At 39.7% G+C, this 11,184-nt stretch overlaps 1 protein-coding gene across 1 annotated transcript in view; it reads left to right on the top strand.

The window, feature by feature from the left end:
- Window positions 1-1,957: 1,957 nt before the first annotated feature.
- Window positions 1,958-11,184, top strand: part of c4h8orf34 (chromosome 4 C8orf34 homolog) — a 633,137-nt gene continuing 623,910 nt past the window's right edge. The window contains exon 1 of the mRNA XM_078540385.1: window positions 1,958-2,263. Coding sequence (XP_078396511.1) covers window positions 2,198-2,263 — 66 coding nt within the window. The 5' untranslated portion in view covers window positions 1,958-2,197. The remainder of the gene's footprint in view (window positions 2,264-11,184) is intronic.

Genomic DNA, 11,184 nt, shown 5'->3' with positions numbered 1-11,184 from the left:
TTAACGCTGATTGATCAAGGCATTGCCATAGGGAATGAATTAGGGAATGGCAGCCCCCATTTTGTTTTGTTTAGTTGAAAAAGACACAATGCGTTGGCATGTCTTTTTCTGTTTACAAAGGACAGGGCCCTGTGTGTGAATATATGTAGCTTCTAGCATGTGTAAGTGAGCCACACTGCAAGCCTGACTGAAAATCTTAAATTGGTTGTTACTGTAATTCTTAGCACAATCTGGACTGTTGTCTAATCACAGGATCATATCCAATGTTGGACACTATGAACTTAGCACTTTTTCAGCAATTATTAGCTGAAAAGTCCTTCTTTTGGTACTTCACAGCCATCTGGCTGTAACATGACTTGAACAACCACAGCTCCCATTTTCTTTCTGACAACAGTTGATAGTAAAGTAAGGTTAACTTACCAGCATTAGAGAAGATGGGAGAAGAGCGCAGTTGATGCATTGGATGGGTATCCCCCATTGGTAGGCTACTGGGGGAGTGGTATAAACCCATGCTGTAGAGCTGCCTTGTTCTTCCACCAAATGCTTGGACCATTGGAACATATTCCACTTTGAAAGGTTACCATGCTTCCCTCTCAAAGCTACCAACTATTCACACTTTCCTTATTCTTGTATGTTTCTCACATTGTGCCTCCTTTATTCCTATGTTGGTATGGAGTAAGTTAGCTATCAACAATTCTCCACATAATCACTTTATAAATCATCCTTTTTCTTATGTATGATGTCTCCTCTCTCTTCCCTCACTCTGTTTCCGCAGATAAACCAATTATCTGCATCTTCTGATTCTGATGGAAGGCTATATTTGAATTGTGAAAATTATTCCTTTTACAGATGCTACCTGACTGTTACAAACATTTTCTGTTTTGGTTTCTGATTTCTACCATATGTAATTTTTAAATTTGGGTTTGAGTTGAAAAATATTGATTGGTTGATTTCAACTATTAACCTAATTTAGTGATATAGTTTATTTGAATGTACATTTTAAAAGTGCTATCTGGAAACAGTTAATATTTTCCATTTTGGTATCAATTACAGCACTTCAACCCGCCTTGTTCCGTCTTAGTTGTTGCAAATAAAAATTTGGATTGAAATAATTAATTCTATGATCCTGGCACAGATGAAACAACCCTAAATCTTCGTGTTTTTCCTTAGTTCGTTAGAAAGAGTTTCACCTGTGTGAGAATTACTGCCAATAAAAGTTTACAATGAAATAACAGTTGATACAATAAAGAAAGGCATTAAATTATGGGCAGGGTGTTTAGAAGATACTTGCAAAACTCTACTTGGATCTAACCTAACTCTTGTACTACGGAGAAGTGCGTTATATTTGTTCAGTGAAGGAGGATTTTGCAGGATACAGTGGAACATTCCAACAGTCTGTCCAAAACAGGGATTGGGTGTTTTCAAATGTCTGATACCTGTCAAAACGCTGTTGGGTTCAACTTCGCAAGCCTTTACAGAAAAGCGCAGTCCTTTGCTTTCTTAGCTTTATATTAATATTCTTGATAAGGATAATGCTCATACCAGCCACCAACACTGCAATTTATAGGGCGGACAACACATATAACTTAATGGAAGCAATTCGAAAATAAATTAAATGATTCATTAACTTCCCGCTTGCCCAATGTCCCTCAACAGCGAATCTTCTCTCACTCCAAACCCACAACCAAGGGTAACAATGGTGCTATTTGCAATGCAGCCAATGAGCGCACACAGGAGGCGGGGCTTAGCTTGCCGAGTGTTGCCAGATTGGTGGGGGAAAGCCAAGGAAAAAATGAGGAGGAGCTCGATCTTCATTCGCTATCAAGGCTGTGCGCAGATTGACCAGGTCGATGGCCAATGGGCGAGGTGATTCCTTCCATATTGCATGAAACCCGTCGCTAGGGAGCAACCAGGAGACGCAACGCCTTGTGTTCGCCAGGAAACGGCGACTAACAACTTGAGCCTGTGTGAGAAGAAAGCGGACAGCTCCTCGGCTTTCCCCAACTTCAACACAATTACAACAAAAGTGTGTCATCCGCAAGTTACATTCGGGAAACATTAGATATCCAGTTTTTTTTTAAAAAAGTTTTCTTTCATTTTTTTTTCTTTCTTTACAATTTTCGTCTCTTATTTGAAAATAAAAAAAATAATAATTACCCCAGCATTTGTAGCACAGAGACACGGGAGGATATTTTTGATGGCGTCTCAGCAGTCTCGAATTCAAACCTACCTGGAGAAAAACAAGATTGGTCCTCTGTTCGAGGTGAGACTGATGATCACATTTGAAATGGGTGAGAACCGGGTACATGAGAAGCGAAAGGTGAGCAGAGTAGGCGTTGGAAACTGGAGTTACTCGAGATGTCAATTTAGAAAGGGTAACACAAAAACACTTGGAGTATTAGAGCAGTTTACATGTAATGTGTAGCGTATTCTTGGCAGAGAAGGGGATCTCTGTGAAATGTTTGATCTCTTGAAATCTACTGTCATCTCTCCCTGAAAGTATTGGACAAGCCGCCTTAAATGTGGCTGCATGTTATGTGGGGATCCTTATCACTGGAAGGTCTTTTAGCAACCTGGTAGTGTAAATTGTTCTTGACAATTCAGCGATATTTAAAGTAGGAATTGGTTACTGGATCGTGCAGTAGTTTTATTTTCTTTCTCGCCGAAGTTACCATATTAAACTTCCTTACGTTAACAAATCACCACCTTATTTAAAAAAAAGAATGTTAAATATCTCAGACGTTGTGAACTTCTCGTTTTGTCAGAGAGACAAACATGTCAGCACTAGAAAGGGAGATACGGCAAGTGGAGAAACGGTACTTTGATGAGTAAAGCTTTTCCCTGCCCCAGCACTTTCACAATTTTGCTGATCTACACATCATCTCGCTAGGCTTTTATCCAATTACTGTCTTTATTTTCCATGCTTTAATTTCTGGTTTTAAAAAACCTCCATGATCACCGACAGAATAACCTGTCCCACAGCCTGCGGGAAACATCCCTTTTTTTTATTAAAAAGGGATATTTCTGCAGCAAGTAGGTTGAAGAAACCAGCACAAAGTGCAGAGAGAGTCCCTTCAGTGGAAATGATGGGCTGTGGGAATCGTGTGTGTGCGCGCACGCGTGTTTCAGCAGCAGCAGCAGTAAGGGCTACAAGTCAATTGGATTGTGTTTTAAAGGGATACTGACTTTATGAAATAACTGAATATTTTTCGTTTGTCTTCTGGAGTGGGCTGTTTTTAAAAGGTCAGTGCCTTCCTGACGAAATGGTGACACTTTCCTTGAAAGGAGAACAAAACGTTTGTCAAACACTTCTGAATGCGATGTCCTTTTATCTGTTTCCTTTTTATTCAGTATTTTCAGAGTCAGCAATCGCACAGTGCTAAGCACATGCTGTTTTAGTAATTAAAATGAGCAGACGCAGTCATTTATATAAGCGCAACAGCTAAAATGCCATTACAGATAAGACTGTAGTTTCCTTTGGTGTTTTTCTTTGCTTCTCCTACTTTCCAATTTTTCCCCCAGATTGTTATTAACTTTTGTTCGTAAAGATCGTGGGATTTACTTTAAGTTCCTTGTCAAGATCCTCTTCGTTTTATTTGTGTTGAATTATTTAAGGGATAGATTTATTTTTAAAAGTAAGACTAGTTGTGTGCGTGTTTTAAAGACGTTAAAATTGTTGGTGAATTGCCTGATTTTCAGTTTTGAAGTCTTTAATTAGTAAATTTGAACACTTATCTTTGGGACAGGGATGTTCTGGCATTTTTGGTAGTGTTAGTGATGGTAACACCGTCAATCAATTGTAATAAAATGTTACACTATTACTGGCGAGGATAGCATAAGGCAGCAATTCTGTGCTCTGGACAAGACTAAGGTGCTTTTGTTGCTAAAGGCTCCAGAGCAATAGAAACCTGTAAGTATGTTCTGTTATTTGTCACAGTAGGAGGACCTTTGGTGTGCATTCTGCAATGGTACTGTTACCTGTGAATAACATACTCCTGTTAGTTAATTGTGATCAATCATAATCACAATAATAATGGACTTCTAGTAAATTTTGTAAAAAGTGACAACACGCCTGGTTGCATGTTGTGAATGTACTGTGAATAACACCTATAGTGAACAAACTCATTGGAGTAATATAATTAGAACATTGCACAAATTGCATTGCAGTAGTACACATCTTGAGCAGCAAGCTAGTTTTTGGAGAGGGGTGAAATGTGGTACTTTAATTTGTGTTCTGTAACATTTCACAAAGACTAAATAATTGTGATTTTTTAAGTACAGTATATCGAAAACTAATCCTATAACAGCTACCATTATGAATGATAAACTAGATTTCATGCAGATGAAGGTTTACTGGAAAGATTACTCGAAACAACTTCCAGAGAACAGCTTATTATGTCTCGCTCATGTTTTGCTCGCCTACAAAACATAATGACTGCACTTCAGAAGCAAATTATTGGTTGTATTGTGTTTTGAAGGCAAGCAAAACAGCCAATTTGCATACAGCAAACAGTAACTGACCAGAAAATAATTTTTTTTTTTTTAGTTAAGGATGGCTGGCACCCAAAGCTTTCTGATCAAAAATAGGATTTATTTTCTATTTATGAAATGATTTCATGTCCATCTTTCTAAAACGCAGCTTCAAAGCCTGCTGTACATATTCACAGAGCCACTGTCCAAACTATTTTCACAGTATTGTTACGAAGATCTGGTTCATGGTTTGTATGTTTTAGAATATAAATTTTAGCTTGAGGAAGTAATGTTTTAACTGTGGACAAATGGGGACATCTGATTTGAGAAACTGATAAGTAATCCTTAAGTCAATGCAATTTAAACAAGTTTGGAGTTAATTAAACTTAAAGATAACTTAAGGGGGAAGAGTAACAAGTGAAACTTGTGTTTATAACATTTTAATCCTATAGTATTAAGGCTTGTGGTGTTTGTTTTGTTTAACAGTTAAGTTTGTTTAAAGATGTGAAAGCTTGTGACGTAGTTCTGTTAGTTAATTACTGGGTGTTGGGTGTTTGGATTTCTTCTTTAAATGTTAACGGTCCGTAACAGGATTGTAACAGTGTCAAGGTTTTTCCTTTTAACCTGCAGTTTCACTTTGGATGTAGGATGTTTGAGGTTAAGAGTTTTGCATGCTAATAATAGATATGACCAATTAAAACCATTTTACCTACTGGTATTACCACCTTATGGTCAAAGGAAGAATAGATAACTGATTACATTTTGTCAGATTTCCTGATTGTAGCAGAAATTTTTTCAAGATAGAAACTGTATTTTTTCCTTTCACTTGGATTGATCTGTTTTGTCTTGGAGGCATGAGTTGTGCAATTTTAAGGGTGTTTACAGTGGCAGTCAGGAAAAAGGTTTGTGAGAGACTTTACCTATTGCATGTTGGCCTTTGTAATTTGACCATTGTCCAACACACTCTTAACTGTGTTTAATGGGAAAAGGTAGCTTTTAGAGTTCTCCACTTATAAACCAAAAGTTAATCGTGTGTAGTGAAAGGGAATATCATTCAGGATTAATGATCTACCCTGGCTCTTTTCAGAAAAAGTACTGGTTGATACAGTGCTGCTTACCTAAGTGAAAAATCATCATAATGACAGGTCATATAATTGAGACTAAGACTACTTGGTCAACTTCATTGTAAGACAAAACTTAAGATGAAAGCAAACCAATCAAATGGCAATGCAGAACTAATAATTTAAACTGAAACCAAATAACAAGTCTTAGGAAGACATGTTTCTAGCTCAGTGTAGCTCAACAACTCTACATTGACATAGATTTGCCGTCCAAACAAGTGAGTTATGATCCCTGAAGAGACATGTGTGAATTTCCAGTGACCTACGCAAAGAACCACAGAATGAGATTTCTCGTTTTAAGACTTTTACTGTAAGAAACCAAATGAAATTAACATTGACTAAATATTACTTAGGCAAGCAATGCACTAAACTACAAAGATCTCCCCCTACCACAACTCCTTAACTTATTAACACAACTGAAAACCCCATGCTATGTTTATACATTATACCGCACGCTCCTTAGACATGTAATCTTAAATTTAAAGTCCTCCTGACGTTAACAGGATGTCTTCTCCCTGCTTTGCCAAAGTGAATCTTTGTGTCCTTTAGAACCAAGCCGTCTTCACTCAAATCTTTGAGCATAAAAAAATGGACTCTAGATTGTAAGGTTGTAGACACCGTGGCTCCAACTTTTCACAATCTTTTGTCTCCTCAATCATGGGTTCCGTCCTCACCAGCCCTCTGCTTGATGTTTAACCCACAAGTAATCCTTTCTTCTGCTTGGCATAGCAACACCATTTGTGGGTTCTCTTTTCCCAACTCCTTCTGTCTGACTGATTCTGAGAGACTACAGCAGTAAGGCCAGCTGCCTTTTCCTTTATGTCCAGTTGTTAAAGCGCTCATTTATTTTTGAATAAAATTTCAATTTGGGTTTCTGTCTCCATAATAAGCCAGTTATATGGGGTTTGTCTCTGGGCAGAATGAGAAGCTCGCATTCCCCTCGCTATTACTTCATTTTACCTTGAGACAGTTTAAACATGACCATCGTATAAAGCCTCACATTCAGGTTATTTGAAGAACATCAAGCATTTTTATGTCAACTTTTTATGCCACTGACACTAGTCTAGAGACTACCACAGTTTTACCATCAGTTACCACCCTGATAGATCACTCAGTATGGCTAAAGACTGTCCCATTGTCTGATAATTTATTTAAACAATTTTGTTTTTCCAAAGGCAGTTTGGACTTGTTGTTGACTGGTGCTTTTATGAGGAAAGACAATTTTATTTCCAACCTAGTTTGTTTCTTTTTGTACTTTAATAAAACATACATTTTCAGTTATAATCTGCAGCAGGATGAAGTCTCACTTCTGCCACAGGCCCAACTTTTCTACTCAGCTGGAAATTCTACCATTACATTACCTGCAATTCTGGCTGCATTTATCCTCGAGGCACTCAACTGGATCTGAGAGTACCATGCAAAGTGAAAAGTGCAGTATAAAGAATTTGGCAACCGAGTAATCTGGAAACACACACTGACTGTAAAATGTAATTCTTGGTCTACAGTTTTGAGCTTATGGCTGGTGTAAATTTTAAATATTTATGGTCAAGGTGAGGGACATTAGTGCTGGGCAATGGAACACCCGAAATAAATATAAAACAAAGATCCTTCCAACTATTATTAATCTCCCCGGGATTATCAATTCTGTGCTGAATTTGATGCAACTTTGAGTTAGGGGTTAATTCCCAATGGGAATTGGATGGAGACCCCCTGAACACATTCAATATAAATAGTCTTGCTGTCAGCTAAATGTTTCTGAGGCAGATACTATAGGTAGATTTTGAACATGGAATTTCAAACTCACTCTCATTGTAATTAAGAAGCCTTTATGTCGGTGCATGTGTTAATTGACTGGAGATGGGACTTCCATCCCTCACTCGAAATACTGCCTCCGAGAGCTTCCAGCTAATCAGATTGACTGGGATAAAAGTAAAATACTGCGGATGCTGGAAATCCAAAACAAAAACACCTGGATAAACTCAGTAGGTCTGACAGCATCTGCGGAGGGGAATACAGTTTACGTTTCGAGTCCATATGACTCTTCAACAGTTCTGTTGAAGAGTCATACAGACTTGAAATGTTAACTGTATTCCTCTCCGCAGATGCAGATTGATTGGGAACTCTGTTATCCCATCAGCGCCAGTGGCAGTAGTGGCCAGGACTAGAATTGCAAGCATTCGGCAGACTCTAAGTCCCGGAGTCCAGGATCAAATAAGTGCAGGGGATTTTGCAGAGGGGAGGTGAGGCCTGGGCTTGGGGGTGGAGTGGAGGGGGAGAGAGAGTAGTGGGGTTGGTGGCAGTGGGAGCTTCGATGGAGAGGCCAGGGGATCTGGTAGCACCCGCAGGAACAGACCTTGGCAGGGGTGGGGGTGTGTGTCTTTGATGTGGAAAGGGGATTGTTGAGCGAGGCGTCCTTTCTCCCCGGAACACCTGAGACCCAAGCATGGTGACCTGCCAGGCTCCATCCTGACCCTGCAATCCTTCCACCAGCCTCAAAATTGAGGTTGGATGGGAACCAGCCCTCAAGACCACTTAAGGGGCTCAATTGGGACAAGGGCAAACCCACCCCATGTGAACTTGTGGATAGGTCAGGGCAGGTGGGAAAGTGGTTGGTTGGTCACCTGGGGAATTTTATGGCCCCACTTCCTACCAGCTGCCAGCAGGGGACCATAAAATTCAGCACATAAACTTTCAAATTATTTTTCCCCTTAGGACTTTATAAAATGTAACTTATGAATTCTTCCCTATCCGTTACATCTGTCAAAGGAAATTCTGCATAAGCTCTCTTTCTCTTTCTTTCGCGCTCCCCTCGCGCTCCCCCTTGAGGGTTATGTTTTATAAAAATTATTTGGCAAAGATCCTTTCTAATTAGCCTTTGCAACATTTCCTTTATGATTTTGACATCCCAGGTGCACATTGGAAAGCGCCATGATGTAGTGGCCAGGGCCTTCAACAAAGCATTTGGTAAAGTCCTACAGACTTGAGGATATCCTGGATGTATCAGTGGACAGTGATGTGAGGCTGGAACAATACACTAATGGAGTGGGCCCTTGTTTTTCCTTTAATCAGTTTTAAAAGCACAAGTTAGGTCTACTTATTTAAATAGCAGTACAGAGTATGCATGGGTTTGTGTGTGTAACCGCCCAAGGGACTATAGAAGGACCTAAATAAACTTATAAATTGGGTACAGCAATGGCAGGTGAAGTTAAATATAAGTACAGGTTTTGCATATCAGAAGAAAGAGATTATATTGCAGGACAGTGCTGCTGGTTATTACATGTGTCTATCTTCTGCTTCCAAATCTCATCCTGTGTTCTCCATTTGGAGGATATTAGGTTTTAGAGACAGTTTAAGTAAGCCATATTTGTATTTGTGGGTTTTAGGGATAAATTTTAGCTTTAAAGCTTAAGTTCTATTTGTATTTTTGTATTTGTATTGGGAAAAGTTCAAGTTGAGTTTAGTTTCACTTTAAAAGGTGAAACCTGGGATCTAGTTTCATTTGAGGAAGACAGGCCTAAAGTTGATTGTATACCTACATTTCTAATGAGTTTTATGATTCTTGGGGAGATGTTAAAGCCAGCACGAGTAGCTGTTGCCTAGCACCAGAGAGGCAGGCCAGACACACACTAAAGGAAGCAATTTTAAGTTCAGCTGGAAGAAGGTTCCAGGACATGCAGGACATGAAAAGGGACAGATAGCAAGTTCCACACTAAAAAAGAAAGTTCCCGTATACAGGGGAGTGGAACAGGAGAAAGTCCCAAGAAGATCTTCTAGTCAAAGGAAGGACAAAAACCTGGAAAAGTTCCTGTTAAGAATGAGAAGCAGAGGAAGGCTTCAAGCTTAGAGAGAAAAGCTGCAGGAAGCAGACTTAAAGTGAGAATGGCTTGTGAGAAGCCAGAAGGTCCAAAGAGATAGCTGAAGGTTTGTAGCTCTTTGCTGTGGGCATGTGAAGCAGTGGTGTACTGTTGATGGCTAAGTCGGTGAGCAAATGCATGGAGGAAAGCTTGAATGCATGTGTAGACCCAGGGGAGAGGAACATCAGAAGGAGAGTTTGAAACCCTGGAGGTGGACCCTTGCAAAAGGCTTCTGAGAGAAAGCATCGGTTTGGGGGAAGACTACAAATCGAGTTCTTGGAGAATGGACATTGGATGGAGTGAAAAATGGAGTTCAGTGAGACTGGCTAGCTCATGGTGTGACAAGTGTCTGGGGGAGCTGATTAAATATCCATAGCATCTGTTTGGAGTGGCATCTGGCACTTGGTTTCAGAGTGTGACGCCTGACCCCAGGTTGCCAATTGGTTTACATGGACTGTGTGCTTACTGTGAATGTTCGAGTGTTATCCTTACAAATCTGTATATATCCATAACGGTATAGTTGTGGGTGAAGAAGTATTGTAATATAGTTCATCTTGTTAAATAATTGGTTTATTCTTTTGTTAAAAGTTCATCCGCTGTCTCCTGTGACTCTGTTCTGTTGCTACTCTCCACGTATCTAAACAAAAAACAAAAGTTAGGATCTATCGAGCCGGGTTCCACCCTGGGATCAGGCTTGTTCAGTTGAAACATCAGCTGGGATCATAACAAGGAGAAGTAAAGTGAACAACTGCTTGATGCCAATGAATGACTGCTTGGTGCCAGTACTTGCCTAGCATCTAGACATGACTGACCGTTGCAAGGACAGTTAATTCCTATATATTGGCACATGGATTGCAGCAGTTCAAGAAGGGCTACCACTTGCTTCTCAAGGGCCACTTGGGCTAAACAGTAAGTACTGGCCCTGCAGAGATGCTTGCATCCCAAGAATGAATAAAAGTAAAATTATTTAGCACTCCTAGCAAGCATTCATGGCTTGTTGAAAACAGGCCACAATTTCAGGATTGGGATTTATGGTGCTAACAGCTCTTGCTTGTTGTTCTTAAAATTTTACTTTATTTTTGACAGAAAAATTGTGGAGTAAGAATGCTTCCATTCCATAATCAGACATTTGAAGTCCTGCTGCAGGAGAGAGATTGAAAGGCACAACCAATTTATTTCCTTATTTATAACTTTATTTCTTTAAGTTGTATTTTGAAGGCAAGCAAATCCTCTTTGAAGGAACCGGATAGGAAGGGAGGGTAGCAGAGGACCTCTGGCATGTGGCTGCCTGCCTTTTTGAGGGGTGAAGGGAGGGGATGATATTGGAGTCATAGTTGGTGATGGGCATGAGGAGAAACTAGAAGGGCAACCCAGGTGGAAGGTAGGATTGTTTTTTTTTGAAGGGTTGGGAATTACAAGAGGAAAGGGAGGGTAAAGAAGGTATTCTGGACTGACTGTCCCATTTTCCCTTTCATATTCACTGCAGTCAGTAATTTCTTAGCCTGCTATTATACAATGGCACCCACCAGTTCTGATTGAAAGGGAAAAAAGAGAGATAGAAGACTGAGGAAAAAATAAGTAGAGCCAGCGAGAATGAAGAGGGATAAGTGGTACAAAGAAATAGCAACATGACGATAGCAGATCAGACAGAGTCCGTATTTGCTGACTTTCAGTGTGCAACGCTATGGAAAATTGACTAGCGATAAAAACACTTGAATACAGAAGACAAACTATTCTAA

The sequence above is a fragment of the Cetorhinus maximus genome, chromosome 4 (assembly GCF_964194155.1).
Source record: "Cetorhinus maximus chromosome 4, sCetMax3.hap1.1, whole genome shotgun sequence".
Lineage (NCBI taxonomy): Eukaryota > Metazoa > Chordata > Chondrichthyes > Lamniformes > Cetorhinidae > Cetorhinus > Cetorhinus maximus.
This window is presented reverse-complemented; position numbering and strand designations above follow the sequence as displayed.